This window comes from Taudactylus pleione, unplaced genomic scaffold, assembly GCF_031769625.1.
Source record: "Taudactylus pleione unplaced genomic scaffold, aTauple2 ptg000306l, whole genome shotgun sequence".
NCBI lineage: Eukaryota > Metazoa > Chordata > Amphibia > Anura > Myobatrachidae > Taudactylus > Taudactylus pleione.
In genome coordinates, this window is record NW_028284707.1 from 3,532,840 (window position 1) to 3,557,193 (window position 24,354).

Consider the following 24,354-nt stretch of genomic DNA (forward strand, 5'->3'; position numbering starts at 1 on the left):
TCACTAGATGGCGCTCCAACCCTTCAGCAGCCTCATCCCAGTGATTAAGTAAAATTTGGAGGCTCATTATGGGTATATCCCAGTCTCATTATCATTTCCAACTTGATTCATTTCGTGCAAAGAACCTGCATTCTGCCCCTGCACCAGTTCCATCTCAGGGGCACTCTGTCCTACCTGCCTGATGAGTGCACGGGGTGGGGGTGTGAGGGAGTATAGCCCAAACATCCGATCCCACTACTCCTCTCCCAATAATCCTATGGCTGGCAGTGGACAGTTGTTGTGATATTAAAGTTACAGTCTCCGGACTTTCATCTCTGCAGTTTTATGACACTTTTTTTATTTTAACTTTTTATTTTTTTTTGTTGTGTGTGTAAACGTGCAAAGTTTTTAATTAGGCTCCAGACAGCCGGAGGCTGCAGCAGCGCCACTAAGTCTTCCTGCTCTCTCTGCTTTACAGCACAACAAGCCGCTCTACGCCTTTGAAGACAATGCAGACTATGTCTACGACGTCATGTGGTCGCCGCTGCATCCAGCTCTCTTTGCCTGTGTGGACGGGATGGGGCGCTTGGATCTGTGGAACCTGAATAATGACACAGAGGTGAGCTGGCTCTTTAACCCTTTGCGGCTGCAGCTGCGACTGTGTTGCGTTTTTACTAGCTACTCACTGGCTTCTCCAGTGCTCTGCTGTTCCACACTTATTGTATGGGCTGTACATAATGATTGTTTTTTATATCTAACATGCAATGTTTGCCTAATCTATGGAGATTTATTATTATTATTATTATTATTATTATTATTATTATTATTATTATTATCTAAAATACAATATGCCTGCTTCATCTAGGGAGATTATTATTATTATTATTATTATTATTATTATTATTATTATTTAAACTGCAATGGGCCTGCTTCATCTAGAGATATTATTATTATTTTTTTTTATATTATTATTATTATTATCATCTAAAAATAATTATGCCTGCTTCACATGGAGATTAAAATCAATATCTAAAAATGTAGTATGCCTTCTTAATATATAGAGATTATTATTTATATAAAAAAATGCAATATTCCTGCTTCATATAGACAGCACCAATATTGCAATCTTTTGTAATTTTCTTGTCTCATTCCTCCTTGGTACTGATGGGGTTAATGCATCTATCACATCTACCTATTCTGCTTCAGCTTTTATTTTATATATATATTTTTTAAAAGTTACTTATATTTTTAAGGTATGACAAAACTTTGTGACACGTATCAGTTTACATCTGTGTTTGTGGCCTGATTGATAACGGTCATAGAAACCACTCATTTCTCACCAGTGGGAAAGCTAGCTGGTTTAGTGACCCGAACATCTAATTATTGGCGGCAGAGTGTGAATTGAACGCTAATTTCTAGCTATGTTTAAAGGCAAAAAATACTGAAATCTAGGTAGTGTTATATTAACCCCTTCTTTGTGTTTTGGAGGCCTTCATTTCCATTTTTATTTGTAGCAGATATATATTTTATATACTAATTTATATAATTGTTTTGTGTTTTATTGATTTTATGGTATAATTCTAACTTTAACTGGATTTTTTTAAGTTGGTTTAAAGACACGTTCAAGCACAGTAGCACAATGCAAATAATTGATTTTCCTATTGCATGTTTTTATGTGCTGAGAGAAGAGATTTTTGTTTAGTTTTCAGGCACAGATTGCTGCACAATGTTGTTAAAAGTCTTTATATATATATATATATATATATATATATATACTATAGTTAGAAGAATTGCAAAATTTAGCTCTTCTCTGCTTCAGAGGTTTTTTCAATTTTGTGGTTTTACTCCACATTATCTGAAGTACAGGTAAATAACCGAACCGCTGTCGTATTTCAAATGAGGCAGCATCACAGGAGCTTTTGATGTGTTCCGAGCAGGAAGTATAGCAGCCTTTTTAATTAGGAAGCCGACAGCTGGAGGATATACAGGAGGGTGACTGGCTGCAAAAAAAATTTTTTTGTGGGGAAAATAGATAAAGATGTCCTTCAGGTATTATCATTAAATACAAAAAAGTCTCTGAGTTAGCAACAAAAAAAGAAAAATGAAAACACAATTGCATGACAAATGTATGTGTCTAATTAGGAATACCCTAAAGAATTTGAATGTCAAGTAAAAAGATTAAGTATGGGCCAGATACATGGAAAAACTTTTTTCACATTCTTATCATACACTTTCATATGAATATTAATAATTATTATTTAATGGATAAAAACAACAGATTCTGGCCATCAAACACATAACATATTCAATTTAATGAACCATTCCATAACATTTTATACATCATTATTTTTTTTTAATGTTTTTGGGAATAAATATTTTTGCAAAAATCTAAAAAAGGAGAATTGCTATTGTTCTTTTAAAATTATTTTGGGACAGAAACAGATTATTATTTATTACGTAGGAATTATCTTAGCCTGCTGAGGATTTATAACTGTTTCCTGGTTTTTGAAATTTGAAATATTTCATGAAGACAAAGGTACAATTTGCTTAATAGTACTCAGTGCTGTATGCTGTATAAATACATATTAGTGCTTCAGAGTATATTTTCTTTAGTACATTGTAAACCAACATGGATTTTAAAACAGGGACACATTTTCAAAAATTAGAGTAAAAATTTTAAATTATATAGCTCATGTAAGCCATAATATGTATTATATATTTGAATGTATTCTGTAATTAGAGTAGGTCTGTATTTCTAAAATTATATAATAAAATTCTAATTATTAATGTGATTTTTTTTGGGGGGGGGGGATTTGAACCTCAACATTTTGGTTATGATGTAACAACTGAGAGGTACTGAATTAACAGCAGGCGTTGCCAGTTGATGTGATATATTTTCTAGAAGGGGGATTGTTAAAAAATACACGTGTCTAGTCATTCAATAGAAATGCATATTTAATTGCATGATAACAGTGTAGCTTAATTTGTATTTGTTAAAGAGCAAAAGCACTTCTCTTATACAAAGATACTTTAGAATATCAAGATCTAAAAACAAATAAAGAAACTTTCTAAAAATATTCTCTATTAATTTGGGTTCATAGTTATGTAACAGAAGAAACAAACACAAAATAAAAATATAAAAAATTAAATAAAGAATGAAACTGTATTATTATTGCTCATTGGGGTTACTTGACAATGAACCACCGGTGTTAATTGATTGCCTTTGTCCTGGCTGTATGACCTAGTGCACAGATTAGAGCCTGGCATTTACATGAATATACTTTATCCAAAGCTTAAATAGCATTCCCCATTTAATAATATGTTAGGAGAGCACTGCATGGGGAAATGGAAGCACTCTGCAACCAGTTGAATGCAGTACAGTACAATAGTATTTGTATTAAATAAAATAGAAGTCTCATCCCTCCAAATTGCTACCTCAAACAATTGCTAAAGGACCATGTCAGTACAGTAGTTTAACTCACATTGTGAATTGCAGAGTACTTGCAGTTCAGCAGTCTGCAGAATTGATGGCTGGCATGCTGAGCGCTTTGTCCCAGGGAACAGCGGTTCTGTTTCATAGGCTCTGCTGAGGGAGCCGTCACAAAGTGTAGCTGCAGACATCCATATAAAGAGTACTGTATTTAGCAGGAGCGGCTGGGCACCACACAGCTGGCATCTACAGAGAAATGTGTACCACTAGGTCCTGCTCAACTAACTCTGGCATGTTTTTCAACTTATATTGCTTCGCACACAAAAAAGGACCATATTTAACCCATTTACTTGTGGAAAACTTCTTTAACTTTCTCTGTTGAGAAAAGTTGACCATTTCTCTGTAACATTTTTTTGTGAAAATGTTGGAATTGTTAAAAATATAAATATATGGTGACGGCGCCAGCATGAAAGAATATTAATGTGTTCTACGCAAAGCTACTCCATTGTTATTTTCTTACATGCACAAGCAAAAATATAGCACTCACTATGCTTGAGCAAGACTTTTTTATTTATTGTATTTTAATTCTTTGTCATTTAAAAATAATGTTTTGGCAGTGACACTTGTGGTATGTAATTTAAAAAAAAATAAAATAATAATAATAATAATAATAAATCACTTGCCAATGTATTATTATGTTTATTTGTTATTTAGCATAGCCAAAGTTGTTGGATCTTGCAAAGTTGCAATTTTTTTATAACGGTAGTAATCAAAGTAGAAGTTGTGCATAAGAGATGGTGTATCACTCAGTATTCTACTATATAATTTATTGTTGTTTATTTTTAAGGTGCCACAAAAATTAAATACTAATTTTATATAATAATCTTTAGTACATAGGTGTTGTGAAACTGCAAGTCCTAGCACAACATTTTGATAACTACAGGCTTCCTTCCTCTTTTCTAATAACAATGCAGAGAATGAAGTGTATTCTGTTGGCAAGTCAGGTTGGGACCTGTAGTTCCACTGATTGCCTATCCTCACCTTACACACCATAAAATTGGATTATAAAATGATCTGTTAAGTATTCTCGGACTTGAGGTTTCACAGTTGCTGGTTACACTATAGGTTTCCTAGGCCTGCTCTTAATTGATGGGTTTTTATGTAAGATCAGCTAGAACCATAAGTCTTGTAGTTTTTATTGTATATTTTTTTTGCATAATATGGACACAATGGCCCTCATTCAGAGCCACTCGCTAGCGGCAGTACGCTCGTTCCGAGCGATGTTCGCACATCTGCGCATGCGTACGGTTTTTAGTACGCATGCGCGAACCAGTCAGTGCGGCCGAAAATCATTTGTACGCAATATAGCGAGTGCCTGCTATTTTGAGTGACAGAATGAGGCGTATGTGGGTGGTAACAGGGAAAGGTGCTTGAAAACGGGGAGTGGAGATCCGTTCGCAGGCGTGCTTAAAGGTCAAAACGGGCGTTTTATGGGTGTGCATAATTAATATGGCAGCGTCAATGACCACGTCACTTGGTTTTTTTTAACTCAGAACTGCTCGCAAAATAGCGGTTGAAAAAACAAACCACAAGAATAGCGAGCAGTTCATATCCTGTTCGATGTACTCGATTAATCTAATAAATAGCGGACATGACGTATGGTGCGAGCGGTCAGGGGGCGTTTTTAAGAAATAAAAGAGCGTATGTTTTGCTCGCTCGTTCAGACTTAGAGGTGTGAACAGACTGCAATGTGCGAACGGATCATTTGCATAGCCACCCCTTGTTTTTGAACGAACGAACGCAAATAGCGAACGGCTCTGAATGAGGGCCAATGTCCATTACATACAGTGTTGTAGAATATGATTAAATAACAATAAATCCTTATTTTCTAATTGTTAAAGTAATCAGTGTTACAAGTAGCTGTCTGCAGGGGCTAGGGGTCTTATATAAGATGATTTCCTGTGTATGGGAAATTTAAATAAATAAATAAATATTTAAAACTTCTATTCTTTGGGTGTCAGCTGTTGCAGTGACAACATTTGTGTTTTCATTATTCCTAAAAATTCAAGGTCCCTACTGCAAGCACAACAGTGGAAGGAGCGTCTGCTCTCAACCGGGTTCGCTGGGCTCAGAGTGGCCGTGAAGTGGCTGTCGGAGATTCTGAAGGCCGAATCTGGATATACGATGTTGGAGAGGTAATAAGCAAGATGCAATTGTGCCAGAGTCACTGAGGGATATTTACCAACATTGCTCACAGCAGCACTAAAATATTAGCCAGGCCACATTTACACTCATTGTATAACTTGCATTAGACAAATAAAACTGTATACGCTTAAGCAATGTTAGTAAATAGCCCATATTGCCGACATGATAACATGATTAAAAATAAATAAACAAATAACCCAATTGTCTTGTGCTCCCAGTGAGGGAAATTTTTTTTATTTAAAATACACTGATTACCTAAATTCAGTAGAGGCCACAATTTATTGACTTCAACCAAAATTTGTGAGAATACAACCTATCCATTCACTAGGAACCAGTGATATCACTGATAATAGAGCCTATCAATAAAAACTAAGAACCAGTGACATCACCGAGAATAAAGGCTAACCATTTAGTGACATCACTGAGTATACAGACTATCCATACACTAGGAGCCGAGCCAGTGACATCACTAAGAATGCAACCTATCAATTCACTGGGAACCAATGATATCGCTGAGAATGCAACCTATCCATCCACTAAGAACCGGTGACAGCACAGATAATGCAACCTAACAACTTGGTACCAGTGACATCACTTAGTATACAGCCTATCAATTCTCTGGAAACTAGTGACATCACAAAACGTACATATCCATTCATTGGATACCAGTGACATCACTGTAGCAGGCAACAGATACACTTGACTTAGTCTGAAGTTTCTTTTTTTTTTCAATACAAGAGCAATGTAGGCCATAGTCTGTGTATAAACTTAATTTACAGAAAACCTTAAGAATTGCCACAAAAGGACAAAAGAATAAAATACAATGCACACTTGACTTAACACTCCTTAATGGCTAAGGAACACCATTAATGTATGTTGTTTTTAACTAACAGCAGGCTTTAGAGTTGATTTTTGTTTTAAGAATCCCAAATTAATTCATTTTAGTTGTTGATGTAATAAAAATATGTTGTATAAAATGTCCTCTGGATGGATCCTTTTAAATCCACTGTACATTGTCAGGTAAGTTGTGATGTTGTATATGTAATGTGTGGGTACATAAAAGTTTAAGAAGTTGATCAGTGTGGTGATTTGGGTGCATTGTTATAGTACCCGTGTGAGTTCATATTGCAGGCCAATTATTACTTTCCAGCATTACTTTATATGTGCAACTTAATGGTCCATACATAAACACTTTCATGCCTAATGTAGCGTATCCACTAGATGATTAAAATGAGCCATTGAAAGATTACGACATTGTTATCGTTCAATTGCTCATTAATCGTTCATAAATCCTGCATCAAAATGACAAAAACGACCAGCGATGCGCGCTCCCGCTGGTCGTTCTCGACATCAATCATCGCCTGAATATGTAGTCCAACCTGCAGATAACGACAGGTTGTGCATGCTCGGGGATGAGGGAGGGTGTCTGCACTGAACGACATATCGTTCAGTGTAGGCACATTGGACCTTATTCAGAGGCGGTCGCACAGAGCGATTGGTCGTAGCGAGCGATTTTTTTTCAACTGCGCATGCGTGTACATGGCAGTGCGCGTGCGCCAGCCTGTCTTTCCGACCGCAATCCTCTTGCTCGTTAGTCACTACGAGGACGTAGCTGTGATTGACATTTCGTGCCGTTTGTGGGTGGTTACAGGGGAAGGTGCTTGTGAACGGGGGTGTGGTGGTGCGGACGCAGGCGTGGTTGACCTTAAAAAGGGCGTTTTAAGGGCGTGCATATATTACTGAGCGAGTCATCACACACGTCATCTCGTTGCAATAATGATGCTACTGCTCGTAGTGCCCAGTGTCTACCTTAAGCATTGCGAGTGCAGGCGATGGTTTCTGCCTCAACCGATGTCTGTAGGCAATTAACACTGTAACAGGTGTTAATCGTGATGACGTAGGTTGCCGCATGCGACCGACTCTGAATTAGGCCGTAGAGATAGGAGGTGTGCTTTCATTGTTGTGGGTGTTTCCGCGCTTACGATGTGCGTTGCGACTGAGCGCTCGTTTTGCATATTCTCGATCACTTTGGGTGCTACCAATCGCTACCGAGCGACCGCCTCTGAATGAGGTCCATTATCCCACTGCACAGGATGGAGAACGATTGCATGATTACAATGTTGTAATGGTATAGTCGTTCCAATATCTTCTAGTACTAAATAAAGTTGGTAAAAACATATTTATCTGGAAAATGTGAAGCGCAGTGCCTGTGAGATACCATGTATAGGTAGTAAATTATTCATATTATTCTATTCAAATAAAAGCAGCAATTCCATAAAAAAATAGATGTCTTTTTTTTTTAATTTTTACATAAATCACTGTGGTAGGCTATAAGAGACAGCTTGGTAATTAGAATTTACTGACTTGTGGTTTTGCATCGTTTCCACAGTTTTATGTAAATACCATGGCAACCATAGGTAGATGACACAGGAAGTGGTGAGCAGAGAGGCTTTGGAATCCTTCTCCATGCTCTGACTGCACTGTAAGAGCCACTGACTCCTTCTCACCCCCCATGCCGTTACATGCTGAGCTACACACAATCTGAGGGGTAAAATTACTAGGAATCTTGTTTGGCCGTGTTTGGATTCTCATGCGAGTTTCCCCTGAATTTGTAGCAAAAACATGATCCCACACAGAAGAAGACAGCAAAACACTCAATCAGAACTCAATAGACTATCGAGCCAATTTGATCTGTGCAGGGCTCAGCAAAGTCTATTGAGAAGGTATCAATACGACTGAACTCACACACGACACAAACACAATCTGTATCACCATCGGAAAAATAGACAGGCAGACACGATTCTTAGCAAATCTGTGATTTTGGTCGTAAAAACAAAAGCGAATCCCAGGGCAGCCCATCATGTTTAAACTAGAGATGTGCGGGTTCGGTTTTACTCGGATATGTTCGGATCTCAGAAACTGCATTTTATTGGCTATCGGCTATCACGTGTTTTGGATAGCCAATAAAATAAATCCGAACTAATTCGATCTTACGATAATTTTGTCGAAAAGAACCGAGTAAATCCGAACCCGCACATCACTAGTTTAAACACAGCCAAAGTAAATTTACCCATGAGCCTGTGTGTAGACTGGTAGCCATTCTTATCTGCCCTCGAGAGAGAGATTATGAAAAGGAGATATTTATTTGTAGGATTCCACGTAACACATACTTTTTGTTTATTTGAAATAAACCTTCTACTGTATGTGTGATTTCTCTTTAACATACGGAATAGCTTATTTTATAATATTTTTAGAATGTTATCCATCTCAGGGTGGTGTTGAGTAAAGTTCTTTTCCTGCTTGAAGGGAAGCGCGTTGTGTGCTGGGCTGCTGTGAGGGAGGGGGGGCCCTCAGGAAGCCCGGGCCCAGGTAATCTGTACCCGCCCCCCCTCTCGGCGCCCCTGCAGCCACTAAATGCACATTTAAGCTGGGTACACATTAAGTGATATATGTACCCAGCAATTCAACTGACGGCTGGACGGGTGATGTATGAGACGGCCAGGGGGGTAGAGAGGGTGGTTCCAGTGGAGCATGAGCTTCGGGCGCCAAAATGGACACAGTGCACCATCCAGAGTTCCGGAATTCATGGGGCGCTACATAGTATGACAGCCGCCTGTTCGTTTTATCTCGGATGGTTTGCTCTATATCCTAAATAAGTTAGGGATTTTTATTAGGAGACCTGGAATAATAATAATGGTGGTAGACAGAACATGACATGGTTAGTAGAACTCACATTAATATAGGTGCAGTGTATATTTGCGATGTATATATATATAATACAATCTCCTCTATTGACTGATAATATGGGCGTTTTAACTTAAAAATGGGGTGTGTCAACATTACACACACCCGTTTATCATCATTCTTAACATTCCTTTCCATATGCACCTTAATCCCAGTAGTGCCCCTTATACAGTACCCCCAGTATGCAATGGCCCCAGTTGTGGTCCCTCTTATGCAGGCCCATAGTAGTGCCCCTTATACAGTACCCCGAATAGTTGTCCCCCTTATGCAGCCCCCCCATTAGTTCCCCTTATACAGTACTCCCAGTATGCAATGCCCACAGTAGTGGTCCCCCTTATGCAGCCCCTCATTAGTTCCCTTTATTCAGTGCCCCCAGTAGTGGTCCCCCTTATGCAGTGCCTCATGTAGTGGTCCCTCCTATGAAGTGCCCCCAGTAGTGGTCCCCCTTATGCAGTGCCCTTTATATAGTGCCCCCAGTAGCAGTCTCCCCAATGCAGTGCCCCCAGTAGTGGTACCCCCTTCTGCAGGGCCCTTTATATAGTGCCCCCAGTAGTGGTCCCCCCCCCCCAGTAGTGGTCCCCCTTATGCAGGCCTCCAGTAGTGATCCCCCCTATTCAGTGCCCTTATACATTGCCCCCTGTATTGGTCCTCCCTATTTAGTGCCCCCAGTTGTGGTCCCCTAGTAGTGAGCCCCTAATATAGAGCCCCCAGTAGTAGTCCCCCCCCAGTAGTAGTCCCCAGTAGAGGTTCCCACTCCCGATGCAGAGGTCCCCCCCAGTAATGGTGTCCCCAGTAGTAGATCCTCCCGGGCTGGCGCGCTTTGAATTATGGGAGAGACGTCATCACGTCATTACGTCTCTCCCATTACCCACTGCAGGAGCCAGAAGGTGGAGCTCATGAGTGAGCTCCAGTCTGGCTGTTGCAGTGGGCGCTGCAGCAGTCAATGAGAGTCTGTTTGACTCTCATTGGCTGCTGGTTAACACACACATCGCTGCCGCGTGGCGGTGGTATGTGTGATACACTGCACAGCCTGAGCCCGCCACCCACGCTCCTCCTGGCGCTATTGGGTAAGCGCTCAGGGGGAGGGAAGGGGCTTAGCTGTGCAGTACAGGACCGGCGCAGGGAAGCCTAGCGCCGGTCCTGTGTATACTGCCTAACTAGGGCGGACCGTGGCCGACGGCACCCCCCACACCGCCGGTCCTACGGTGCCCAGGGCACACTGCCACTGTTTGCTGCTTTTCTCTTCACTTCAGTATTCCCCAGCAGGCTGGCCATACCCTATTAGCACAGTTCAGTACAGGGGGGCGGGCGCTATGACATGCACTTTCGCCGGGCGCCATGATTCCACGCTACTCCTCTGGAGACGGCTGGTACACATTAGATGATCCGGTACCCAACCGCCCAATATTGCGGCCCCCGCTGCATGGGGTCGTCAGTCACATCGTCAGATTGAGCTGCATGTAGAGACGACCTGACGATGCGGCTGACGACCTAATGGCCCGACAGAGAGCATACACATTAGACAATATTGACAATATATTGGACCGATCCGTCGCATCAGTCGAAATATCGTCTAATGTATATCCACCTTTAGTTTACCTGCCTTGCAGATTAACTAGAAATTAGATCCCATACCACTGACATTTTTGGGCAGCCCCTGGCTCTATAGCTCTTATGGAACTACAAGTCCAATAATGTCCTATCACACTGTCAGATGTGTAGACATGGAATTATATCACCTGTGGTACATGCCCTGTGGTCTGCTCATTAATAGGTGACAGCATCATTAGTGTTTCTAGAAATTGCTACAAGAAAATAATAATAGTACTGATAGTGCAGTCATTATTGGAATCTTTTGGCCAATTTTGTTTAAAGCTATTATTCAACCTGTAGAGAATCACTTGCATGCTTCATGCGTTAGAGAAAACAACATCCCAACATTTCTAGACACATCAATCATTCTGCCTGTCTGGTTACCTTAGGTCACCTCACAGAACAATGTCATTATGTAACACAGGCAGCAGTGTGAGCACCAGTGGGTACATACCCTAAATCTGGTCACTCTGCTGGTTATCAGATTACGGCCACACTGGGCACCTTATTCAGAGTTGGTCGCTAGCGCCGATGCGCTCGTAACCGACTTGATGGTTAGTCCTGCGCACGCGCAGCGGCAGCACTGCATGTGCGCAAGCCCCAGAGCGACAGATAAACTCTGTCACTCCGGAGCTCGTTACCAAAGGGGCGGCTGTCGATATTGATCGACAGCTCGCCCCGTTTGGAAGGCGGGCCGCGGGGGGGGGGGGTGGTTTCCAAAATGGAGGCGTTCCTTTACGAAAGCCTACCGTTTTGTGGGCGGCCGCACTGACATCATCAGTGATGTCAGTGGGGAGCTTTCTGCTCCATCAGAGCAGAAAGCTCCCTGGGGCTTACGAGTGCCCAGACCCAACCTTAGGGTCTGGTCGTAAGCCCCGATGGTAACCCACAGCTTAACGATCGACAAGGAGGCGGCCGTTCAGGATGCAAGCAGCCGCCCTAATTCTGTGCGACCGCTTGCATCTAACGACCGCCTCTGAATGAGGTCCTGTTAGGGAAGTCAGGAGATGACCACATGCATTGTCCAGTAGGGGCCACTTTGGCCAATATTGGCTATATAATCATAACAAGTGGCCGGTGCCCTCCTACAGATATGTCTTCTTGGCACTTCTCTTTACAATTCACTTATTTCTATTTTGCTCTTATTCTCTGCTTTTCCCCTCTCTATTGTCTCTTCTATTTCCTTTAACTGGATTCTATATATAAACATCTGTGACGTTTTCATCCAAATCCATCCAGTGGAAGGCCCAGAACAGGCTCCCCTTATCAAAGTTCTGCCCAGCATATACTAACGGGAGGTCCGACCAGGACGTCAACCCTCTAGTATGTCTTCTGGGATCCAAGTTTTTGTCCAAAATATGTGATGGCGTCCAAATCCATCCAGTGGAAGGCCCAGAACAGGTTCCCTGGGTCAAAGTTCTGCCCAGCGCGCTCCAACTTGAGGTCTGAGGTAGAAAGTATGTTTAGGAGAATATATGCACCTTCAGTTACAACCTCCTTATTTAACACACATTTCTCAGTAATGTCATACCAGGGATTCGAACCCATCACCTTTTCCATTGTAGCCAGACACCTTACACATGAAACTATTTGCTCTTGCATTAGAAAGCTGTGCATTATAACTATATGACGCTACTTGTAATTGTTAGTTGAAAACCTTTGCAACTAGGCAACTGTATGTACTGTAGTGTACAGCCATACATCCAATACCCTGCAACCACACGCTACATAGAACTGCTCAGCTGCAATGGTTTATATTAACAAATTACAAGTAGCTTCATGTACAGTAGTTATAATTCTCTTGCTTCCTTTGCAGGAGCATATAGCTCAATGTGTAAGGTGTCTGACTGCAAAGTGTGAGGTGATGGGTTTGAGTCCTGGGTATCTTGAAATGTGTTAAATTAAGAAGAAAGTGACTGAGTATGCTTAGGGTCAGAAGGGGAGGTGACCCAACAGCAGAAGGGACAGGGGGGAAGGGGAGGAGATATGATGTGATCAGATCCTGCTTACCACATTGCGCAAGAGAGTAAATGCAGATAGGTTCTAACACCTTTTCTCTTCGATTGTCTTCTATTCTCAGCACACCAGGAAAGTCATATTTCTATATGGGTCTATAGGGCTCCACAGGGAGACATTGGGATGTAGGTGGGACCTGGAGGACAGCAAAGCTTTTCAATCCCAGCATGCTTCGGTCCTTCCCCCTATAACCCGCACACAGCCTGAGAGCACTTCAGTTTCGTTGGTGTCCACCAAGCTTTAATTTTATGTTTTCACTTACTTTTTATTTTTTAACAAATGGGCGAGCAGCACCAGACTGTCCTCCGGACATCTGTACTGCTGCCCCATCACCCTTCCGCGGTGACGTGACACCCAGGGCCGGATTAAGGTCTGTGGGGGCCCCTGGGCAACAAACTTGTGGGGGCCCCTATATACCACCGACCCCTGTAGTAATGCCCCTTATGCAGTGCCCCCAGTAGAGGTCCCCCTATGCAGTGCCCACAGTAGTGCCCTTTATATAGTGCCCCCAGACCCAGTAGTGTCCCCCCCTATGCAGTGCCCCTTATATAATGCCCCAGTAGTGGTCCCTATACAGTGCCCCATTAGTGTCCCCAGACCCAGTAGTGGTCCCCCCTATGCAGTGTAGTGCATAGTGCTCACTGCGTGGTCTACACTACACTAGCGGCGGGGACACTAGCGGCGGGTGAAGCCACCGGCTGCACAGCTGCTAATGGGGGCCCTCTGTGTGTGGGGGCCCAGGGAGACGACCGCCCCTGTCGCCCCCCCCCCTTATTTCGGCCCTGGTGACACCAAGCCTGTGCTAGGTACTCCTGGTGGGGCTCCAAGGGGGACTAGGCGAGCAGGAAACGCTGGATCCAGTCCCCCTGTACAGTGCATCCGGAAAGTATTCACAGCGCTTCACTTTTTTCACATTTTGTTATGTTCCAGCCTTATTCTTGATTGAGCTCAGGTGCATCCTGTTTCCACTGATCATCCTTGAGCTGTTCCTACAGCTTAATTGGAGTCTACCTGTGGTAAATTTAGTTGTTTGGACATGATTTTGAAAGGTATACACCTATCTATAAAAGGTCCTACACTTGACAGTGCATGTCAGAGCACAAACCAAGCATGAAGTCCAAGGAATTGTCTGTAGACCTCCGAGACAGGATTGTCTCGAGGCACAAATCTGGGGAAGGGTCCAAAAAAATATCTGCTGCTTTGAAGGTCCCAATGAGCACAGTGGCCTCCATCATCCATGGACCACCAGGGCTCTTCCTAGAGTTGGCCGGCCGTCTAAACTGAGCGATTGTGAGAGAAGGGCCCTAGTCAGGGAGGTGACCAAGAACCCGATGGTCACTCTGTCAGAGCTACAGCATTCCTCTGTGGAGAGAGGAGAGCCTTCAAGAAAGACAACAATCTCTGCAGCAATCCACCAATCAGGCCTGTATGGTAGAGTGGCCAGACGGAAGCCACTCCTTAGTATAAAGCACATGGTAGCCCGCCTAGAGTTTGCCAAAATGCACCTGAAGGACTCTCAGACCAAGAGAAACAAAAGATTGAACTCTTTGGTGTCAATGCCAGGCGTTATGTTTGGAGGAAACCAGGCACCGCTAATCACCAGGCCAATACCATCCCTACAGTGAAGCATGGTGGTGGCAGCATCATGCTGTGGGGATGTTTTTCAGTGGCAGGAACTGGGAGACTAGTCAGGATAGAGGGAACGATGAATGCAGCAATGTACAGAGACATACTGGATGAAAACCTGCTCCAGAGCGCTCTTGACCTCAGACTGGCGCGACAGTTCATCTTTCAGCAGGACAACGACCCTAAGCACACAGCCAAGATATCAAAGGTGTGGCTTCAGGACATGTCCTTGAGTGGCCCAGCCAGAGCCCAGACTTGAATCCGATTGAACATCTCTGGAGAGATCTGAAAATGGCTGTACACCGACGCTTCCCATCCAAACTGATGGAGCTTGAGAGGTGCTGCAAAGGGGAACGTGCAAAACTGTCCAAAGATAGGTGTGCCAAGCTTGTGGCATCATATTCAAAAAGACTTGAGGCTGTAATTGCTAAGGGTTTCTTCAGCTCTGTGGTCCTTACCTTGCTCAGCCAGGATTTGCCACAGAATATGGCATACGTATTTCCAATGGTGTGCTCCAAGAAACTATGGCCCTCAAGTCTTTAAGGTTTCCCGAATTCTTGCCTTTCTTCAGGCTGGACTGGATCTAGGCCTCCGTCTAGCATCTCTGAATGTGCAGGTCTCTGCTTTGTCTTTCTGGTTTCAGCGCAGAATTGCTACTATACCGGATGTTCACACTTTCATAGAAGGTGTTCTACAGATACATCCTCCCTTTGTTCGTCCAGTGGCTCCATGGGATTTGTCAGTGGTGCTCCAAGCACTTCAGGAACCTCCATTTGAACCCTTGGAATTAGTGAATGTCAAGTGGCTCGCTCTGAATCAGGGCCCTCCTCCATGAAAATGGAGCGGCCTCTTGGACGCTCGCATAGCTGTGGGTGACCACCCACAGCTATAGCGAGCGTCCATGATGGTCGCGATGGTCAAGACCATCGCGACCATCGGGCTTGCGACGGAGACCCTGCGGTAGGGTCTCGCTGCCGCAAGCCCTGGAGTGATTTTGGCTCTATCAGAGCCAAAATCACTCCCACTGACATCACTACTGATGTCAGTGGGGCCGGCTTCAGACGGTAGGCGTTCCCATGGGACGGCAGCACGCCCCCGGCACGCCCACCAAAGGGGGTGTGCTGTCAATCAACATCGACAGCACGCCCCCTTTGGTGCGAGACCCGGAGCGACGGCTACCCCGTCGCTAGCCGGGTCTCGCGCATGCACACGATGGAGCTCCCTCCGTCGTGCGCATGCGCAGTAGGGCACCATCGACCTGCTTGCGAGTGTCCTGCGCTCGCGAGAGGGTCTGAATCAGGCCCAGAATCAGGCCCTCTGTTTCTTCTGGCTATAGCATCTGCCCGTCGGGTATCAGATTTAGGGGCACTTTCATGTTGCTCCCCCTTTTTAATATTTCATCAGGACTAGGCTGTTCTTTATACACGCCCAGGTTTCCTTCCCAAGGTGGTTTCTCGCTTCCACCTGAATGAGGAAATTCTGGTTCCGGCATTCAATGCACCAGACATCTCGGCAGATGAGGCCTCGTTGGACGTGTTCCATGCTCTGAAGATCTACGTGGACCGCACTACTTCCATCAGGAAATCGGACTCCTTCTTTGTCCTGTATGGATTCCACAAGAGATGGCCAGCTAACAAACAGAGGCCCTCATTCAGAGCCACTCGCTAGCGGCAGTACGCTCGTTCCGAGCGATGTTCGCACATCTGCGCATGCGTACGGTTTTTAGTACGCATGCGCGAACCAGTCAGTGCGGCCGAAAATCGTTGGTACGCAATATAGCGAGGGCCTGCTATTTTGAGTGACAGAATGAGGCATATGTGGGTGGTAACAGGGGAAGGTGCTTGAAAACGGGGAGTGGAGATCCAAACGCAGGCGTGCTTAAAGGTCAAAACGGGCGTTTTAAGGGAGTGCATAATTAATACAGCAGCGTCATTGACCACGTCACTTGGTTTTTTTTAACTCAGAACTGCTCGCAAAATAGCGGTTGAAAACACCAACCACAAGAATAGCGAGCAGTTCATACGCTGTACGATGTACTCGATTAATCTAATAAATAGCGGACATGACGTATGGTGCGTGCGGCCAGGGGGCGTTTTTATCAAAAAAACGAGCGTATGTTTTGCTCGCTCGTTCAGACTTAGAGGTGGGAACAGACTGCAATTTGAGAACGGATCATTTGAATAGCCACCCCTTGTTTTTGAACGAACGACCACAAATAGCGAACGGCTCTGAATCAGGCCCAGACTCTGGCCAGATGGATTCGCATGACTATCTCACAGCCTTATACGCAGACTGGCCTTCCTATGCTGGCTTCAGTATCTGCACATTCTACTCGATCTGTGGGTCCCTCGTGGGCAACCCGGCGTGGTGCCTCAGCTGAACAGCTATGCAAGGTAGCCATTTAGTCTTCTGTTCACACCTTTCTCAGGTTTTATGCCTTTGATACATTTGCCTCTCAGGAGAACCCTAGGCCCAAAGGAAGCATCCTATCAGCTTAGGAGTGTTCCCGTCCTTGAACAACTGCTTTGGGACATCCCCAATGTCTCCCTGTGGAGCCCTATGGACCCTGAAGAAGAAAAGGAGAGTTATGGTAAAACTCTTTCTTCGAAGTCCTCCAGGTCCCATCTACACCCCATTGTCTCCCTGTGGACCCTATGGACTTCGAAGAAAGAGAGTTAACCTAGGTAAGTTTTACCATAACTCTCCTTTTTTTATGCGTTTGTTGTAGAATAAGTTTGCTTGTTATTTTTATACCAGAACCATGATACATATTAGCTGTTGTATGTCTGAGTCACAGAAAATTATTTTATAAGGATCCTCATTAAATTGTGGCAATACAGTATTGCCTACTGGGGTGCTGCATGTTATATAAGTAGTTGTTAAGAATTCTGTTGATAGTGTAAGCACCCGGACTTAGGCCCTGATTCAGACCCGCTCGCTAGATGCGTTCGCACGCAGCCGTCAGCTGCCAAAGTATGCAAATCCCGTGATTGCACGGCAAGACATTAGCAAGCCCACTATGTGTTGGCATGCGATCGCGGTGTGTATTTAGGCGCCCACCAGCCTGTCATAAGACGCCCGCTTTCCCTTAGTAATACACGTCATCTCCAGGAAGTGTATTCAACAATCGGTAACATCGAGTAACATCAAATTCATACGCTGCACATGTGGCTTTGCGTACCCTACCGCAAGCACTGCGAGTGCTACAGTGTGTAATGCAGCCATGTGACGTGTATTATGAAGCTGCATCTTAATTATACGCTCCCATGAAATGGCATTAAGACGCACAAACACGCCTGCGTTCGCACCACCACACCCCCATTTCCATCGATCAACCCCTGTCACCACCCACAAACTGCTCGTCCTGTCACTCATTCTAGCAAGGCGTCTATGTACAGGGTGCGAATGCTTCCCGATTGCATGGACTAGTTCGCGCACGTGCACTGCGTCTTGTATGCATGCGCACATTGCAAACATCGGCAGGCTACGTGCGAACGCATTTTAGCGAACGGGTCTGAATCGGGTCCTTCATTTGTTTTGTTTCATTTATATAATAAGCAAGAAAGCGTGTCTGTCTGTCTGTTTGTCCTATGCACAACCAGAATTTTGGACCTGCAGTAGATCCACCAAGTTTGGCATGATGGTGTAGTTTGACCAGGATTCTGTTTTTGCCTTGTTTTAAACTTCATCAGGGCCACACACTGTCACACAATCCCTAAAAATGGGGACACTCTTAAATTACACAGGTTCCGGGGCTGAGCAAGTGTCAAACTTTATGACTCATGCAAGTTCATATTCAGAGTTAGTCCTAAAGTGACCATGTATATTAGTCAGCCCTCTGTGTTTGCATTTAAGGGTGTAACTAGAACTTTGTGGGCCACATAGCAAGATCTTAAAAAGGTCCCCCAGAGGTACAAACAAATACATTTGCCCCTACACAGAGCTCATTCTTGTTGCCACATAGAGCTCATTCTATGTGCCACATAGAGCTCATTTTTATTGTGCCACACAGTAGTACACTTTATACACATTATGCCACGCAGTAGTAGTGCCCCATATATATTATGCCAAACAGTAATGACCCTTACACTACACAGTAATGCCCGTTACATATTATGCCACACAGTAATGCCCTTTACAGATTATGCCACATAATAGTAGTGCCTCATATAATACATTCCACACAATAGTGCCCCTTACACATTATGCCACACAGTAATGCCTCTTATAACATTATGACACACAGTATTGCCTCTTACACATTATTTCCCCCCCAGAAACTCACCTCCCCGTGTTCCTCCAGCAGCCCCTCTCCTTCCCCTGTGTGGCTTCAGCAGCCAGCAGGTGTGGATTTGGTGCCGGGCCGCCAGCTAATTAGTCAGTTTAACAGTGGCAAAAAGCATTAGATATATCTGGCAATAGGGACCAACAAAGGCGGAGAGTCTTCACTGGTTCCACTCCAGGATATAAGCCACTATTGTGCATATTAGGGATGGCCATCGTCCATCGATGATTCAAAATCATCGATGGCCAATGTCGAATGCTGTTACCATCGATGGCAGCGAGCCAATGGTCCAACGATGGACGAGTGGGATCCGATTTTCTTTTATGGACGGAACAGAGTTAGCCACACTCCCTGGCGCAAACTAAGCCCCGCACTTGTTTTTGATTGGCCCGCTGCCCACCGCAGCGGTGGCCATCGAGGGGTGAAAACCATCAATGGTTCACCATAAAAGGTTTTTGTGCCATCCATGGTAACCACTGAAGGACCCATCGATGGTAACCATTGATGAACCCCTCTCGCGAACTGATTTGTGCCATCATAACTGCTACCATAACTGGCTGGAAAATGTGCAGTGCTTGTATTTTAAGTTTAGAGGGCCCTTTAAATGACAGAAGGTTGCACCATGTTTGCCCGTCCTGTAAAACATCCCAATATGAAACATTCCACAGAGAGAAGATAGTTTTATAAGATTTTAGCTGATGCATTTTTCCATGTGTTGACTGACCCTGCTTCCCTGGTTTAGGGCGGTTTGTGTATTCAGTATGTCATTTTCCTCTTGGTGTTTGTTTATCTTTTAAAGGCCGTTTCCATATACTTACATATGTGGAAACGGCTTGTAACATTACACAAACTATAAAACTCTATTAATATAAAATGCAATATTGCCCTGGAAGCTTTTATGCCGTCCACGTGTGAATTAAATTATTTGACAGATGCTTTGTGGTCTTATTCCAAAGAATATATACAAGAGTTTAGAGGAATTATAATAAAACATCACTAAGGGCACCTGTTGGCCTACGGTGGGGGCAGCCATTTTGTAGGCTGAACCAATGTCCACGTGTATGCAGTCAGCAGTGGCTGATTATGGAAGGCATGCTAGTCAGCCGTAAGTGATGGAGCATTCTGTGCAAAAAAGCAAACTAGGGTCTTTACCAGCGGCAGCTCCAGAGGTGGAGCCGCAGCGCAGGACAAAATTCAAATAGGAAAGCCACACCAACTGCCAGTGAGTCCCGGCCGGCTAGGCGTGGCAGTGTTTGGGGTGGCAGTTGATGTGGCTCCCCTGTTTGAAATTTGGACTGTGTTGGAGCCGCCACTGGTAAAGGTCTCAGGACCTCATTCAGAGGCGGTCGTTAGATGCAAGCTGTCGCATAGAATCAGGACGGCCGCTTGCATCCTGAACGGCCGCCTCCTTGTCAATCGCTAAGCTGTGGGTTACCACCCACAGCTTAACGACCGACCAGGTTGATGGTCGCGATGGTGATCACCATCGCGACCATCGGGGCTTACAACCAGACCCTAAGGTTGGGTCTGGGCACTCGTAAGCCCCAAGGAGCTTCCTGTTCTGATGGAGCAGGAAGCTCCCCACTGACATCACTGATGATGTCAGTGTGGCCGCCCACAAAACAGTAGGTGTTCCGTTTTGGAAACCACCCCCCCTGGCCTGCCTACCAAACGGGGCGAGCTGTTGATCAACATCGACAGCCGCCCCTTTGGTAGCGAGCTACGGAGCGACAGAGTGTATCTGTCGCTCCGGGGCTTGCGCACGCGCAGTGCGGCCGCTGCGCATGTGCAGGCCTTACCATCGAGTTGGTTAGGAGCGCATCGGCGCTCGCGACCGACTCTGAATAAGGTCCTCAGTGTACACTTATCTCTGTAAATTCCGCCCTCGGAACGCAGCCTATGTGCAAATACTCTGTTGCTGCCCAATTAGGATGCAGCTGAGATGCGTAAGACGGGATGCAGTCAGGAAGCCGACGGTCTAACTGCCGACCGCCGGCTTCCCGAGTGTCAAAATCCCAGCAGGGTACTAATGACAGGCGTCGAAATCCTGATGCCTGTCATTAGACCAACGCTGGGAGCCAGACGCTCGGCATACCGAATGAAGGTAAGCCGGGCGCGGACAGCCGCAGGGGTGGGGGGTGGGTTAGGTTAGGGGCTTCCGGGGGGGGACTTAGGGTTAGGCACCCCCCCTAGAGGGTTAGGGTTAGGCTAGGGGAAAGGGTTAGGCACCCCCAGGGGAGGTTCGGGTTAGGCCCCCCCGTCGGGAGACTTAGGTTTAGGCTGTGGGGAAGGAGGGGTTAGGTTTAGTCACTTACAGAGGGGTTAGGGTTAGGCAGTTGGGGGGGTTAGGGTTAGGCCCCCTAAGAGAGGGATGGGGGGGTAGGGTTAGTAACAGTAAAAAATACTCACCTGTCGGGATCATCTGTTGCTGGTCTTCCGGCGTTGGGATTTGAACATGCGTCCTGCAGTATTTCATGTCGATCCCGCATAAGACTATGTATCTCTCTGCAATTGCCCAAAGTTGCGTATGCTCAGCCACGAAGCATGCCTAGAGCTAAGAATCGCAAGTCCCACCCACCAAATGGGGTTACATGCAGCGCTGAACTAGCCCCTTAACCGAATGAACTGAGTTATGTTGTCATCAGTGGATTGAATGACCACTTACATTCTGTATAGGTGCAAGGAGGATTTGTTGGGTTTGTGAAGTATTGCTTTTTTTATTTGCGTTTTAAGGAGGCATTTTAAATGCATTCAGATGACCCCAAATTAGTGGACCTGTCCCGATTTTCAGAACCTGAATTGATGTGGACAATAAAACAATGTCTGTGTCTAGGAATATGAGAGAGGTTGTGTGGATTAGGAAGTGTTTTGGGAAGCTCAAAGGGTGGGGATTATTTTGAGTTGATTCCGCTTTTTAAAATGTTTGGAGCGGTATTCTTATCCATGATGTATTTATCAATACAACTATCGGGCCAGGTGTGTAAGCTGCCATTAACAGAGAGGTATCCATTGAATATCGCTGCAAAAAAACCCCCTGCAATATTGTATGTAGGCTGTAGCTATACGCTCACGGAGTTTGATGAGTTTGGAAATATCGCTGTCTGTAAAGCTATGTGGACCACTGTGGTTCTGTGCTGAAAATAGAGGCACCACGGCAGAAGTCACTGATAGCTGCTGTCGTACCCACGTAATATATGAAAGGGATATTTAATATAACATCAGTATTCAGAAGATTTTATTCAAAAAGGGAAAAGGGCTTCCTAAATATGTCACCCTTTTTTTTTTACTGAGACTGATGACGTCAAACTATAGGGAATGTAGTCCAGTTATAAGCCAAAGGAGAGCGATGTCACAGCTGTACCTAGGTGTGAGTCCTATAGGACCCCTTCTTACTATAGAGTGGGATTATTGTCACCTTTTATCTTTCCCTAGGTGGGTGTAGTTGCTGCCTTTTCTGTGTCACAGAGCACAATTTTTTGTATCTCCTGTCTGTATGAAGGACTCCTTTATGTTCTAAGGGGGATCCAGAGTACAGACAGAGCAACAATATTGAATTTTACTGACACAGGGCTTATGCATACCTCCCAACATTGTAAAGCCCAGTAGCGGGACTATGCCCGCTAGGCCACGCCCCCTGATATGACATTTTGAGGAGTGAGCGCGAGTCACACCATTTTTTGTCACACTGAAGGTGAGCCCAGTACCAGGGTTGTGGCTGTAGTGTCCTATGTTTGTCTAGCGGGTAATAGAATTTTATTATGATGTCCAGTGGTCAGGTCATGTTGGGGATGTAGTGTCCTATGTATGTATACAGTGTAATAGATGTGTATTATGATCATGTACAGTGGTCAGGTCATGTTGGGGATGTAGTGTCCTATGTGTGTATACAGTGTAATAGATGTGTATTATTATCATGTACAGTGGTCAGGTCATGTTGGGGGTGTAGTGTCCTATGTCTGTATACAGTGTAATAGATGTGTATTATTATCATGTACAGTGGTCAGGTCATGTTGGGGGTGTAGTGTCCTATGTCTGTATAGACTGTAATAGTTGTGTATTATGATCATGTACAGTGGTCAGGACATGTTGGGGGTGTAGTGTCCTATGTCTGTATACAGTGTAATAGATGTGTATTATTATCATGTACAGTGGTCAGGTCATGTTGGGATGTAGTGTCCTATGTATGTATACAGTGTAATAGATGTGTATTATTATAATGTACAGTGGTCAGGTCATGTTGGGGGCGTAGTGTCCTATGTCTGTATACAGTGTAATAGATGTGTATTATGATCATGTACAGTGGTCAGGTCATGTTGGGGGTGTAGTGTCCTATGTATGTATACAGTGTAATAGATGTGTATTATGGTCATGTACAGTGGTCAGGTCATGTTGGGATGTAGTGTCCTATGTATGTATACAGTGTAATAGAAGTGTATTATTATCATGTACAGTGGTCAGGTCATGTTGGGGGTGTAGTGTCCTATGTCTGTATACAGTGTAATAGAAGTGTATTATTATCATGTACAGTGGTCAGGTCATGTTGGGGGTGTAGTGTCCTATGTATGTATACAGTGTAATAGAAGTGTATTATTATCATGTACAGTGGTCAGGTCATGTTGGGGTGTAGTGTCCTATGTATGTATACAGTGTAATAGAAGTGTATTATGGTCATATACAGTGGTCAGGTCATGTTGGGGGTGTAGTGTCCTATGTCTGTATAGAGTGTAATAGAAGTGTATTATGATCATGTACAGTGGTCAGGTCATGTTGGGGGTGTAGTGTCCTATGTCTGTATACGGTGTAATAGATGTGTATTATGATCATGCACAGTGGTCAGGTCATGTTGGGGGTGTAGTGTCCTATGTCTGTATATAGTGTAATAGATGTGTATTATTATCATGTACAGTGGTCAGGTCATTTTGGGGGTGTAGTGTCCTATGTCTGTATACAGTGTAATAGATGTGTATTATGGTCATGTACAGTGGTCAGGCCATGTTGGGGGTGTAGTGTCCTATGTCTGTATATAGCAGGGTTGCCTACCTTTAATATTCTCTTCCCGGGAGAAGCCCGGGTAAGAGAAGCAGCAGGGGGCCGACGGGAGTGGGGCTTGATGATTCGCATCATTAAGCCCCGCCCCCTCGCGGTAAAATTGCCGCGATTGGGCACAATTTACATAGGGGGCGGGGCCAGATGCTGCGCTTCATGCAGAATCACAGTTTAAGCCCCGCCCCCTTCACGGAGACCCGCGATTGCCGCAGGTATTCTCCTAATTCTGCCCACTTCACTAGGAAGTGGGCAGAATGCGGGAGAAATGCCTACCCTTCCGGGGGTGCGGGGGGTTACCCGAAAAATCGGGAGCCTCCCGCGAAAACCGGGAGGGTAGGCATGTATGGTATATAGTGTAATAGATGTGTATTATGGTCATGTACAGTGGTCAGGACATGTTGGGGGTGTAGTGTCCTATGTCTGTATACAG

The 24,354-nt window shown here is 44.6% G+C and overlaps 1 protein-coding gene across 5 annotated transcripts in view; it reads left to right on the forward strand.

Annotated features, from left to right (window-relative positions):
* DYNC1I1 (dynein cytoplasmic 1 intermediate chain 1) overlaps positions 1-24,354 on the forward strand; it is a 503,273-nt gene that overhangs the window by 403,442 nt on the left and 75,477 nt on the right. For all 5 annotated transcript variants that reach the window (XM_088442236.1, XM_088442240.1, XM_088442238.1 and 2 more), the window contains 2 exons: positions 458-598; positions 5,479-5,604. In XM_088442236.1, coding sequence (XP_088298362.1) covers positions 458-598; positions 5,479-5,604 — 267 coding nt within the window. The remainder of the gene's footprint in view (positions 1-457; positions 599-5,478; positions 5,605-24,354) is intronic.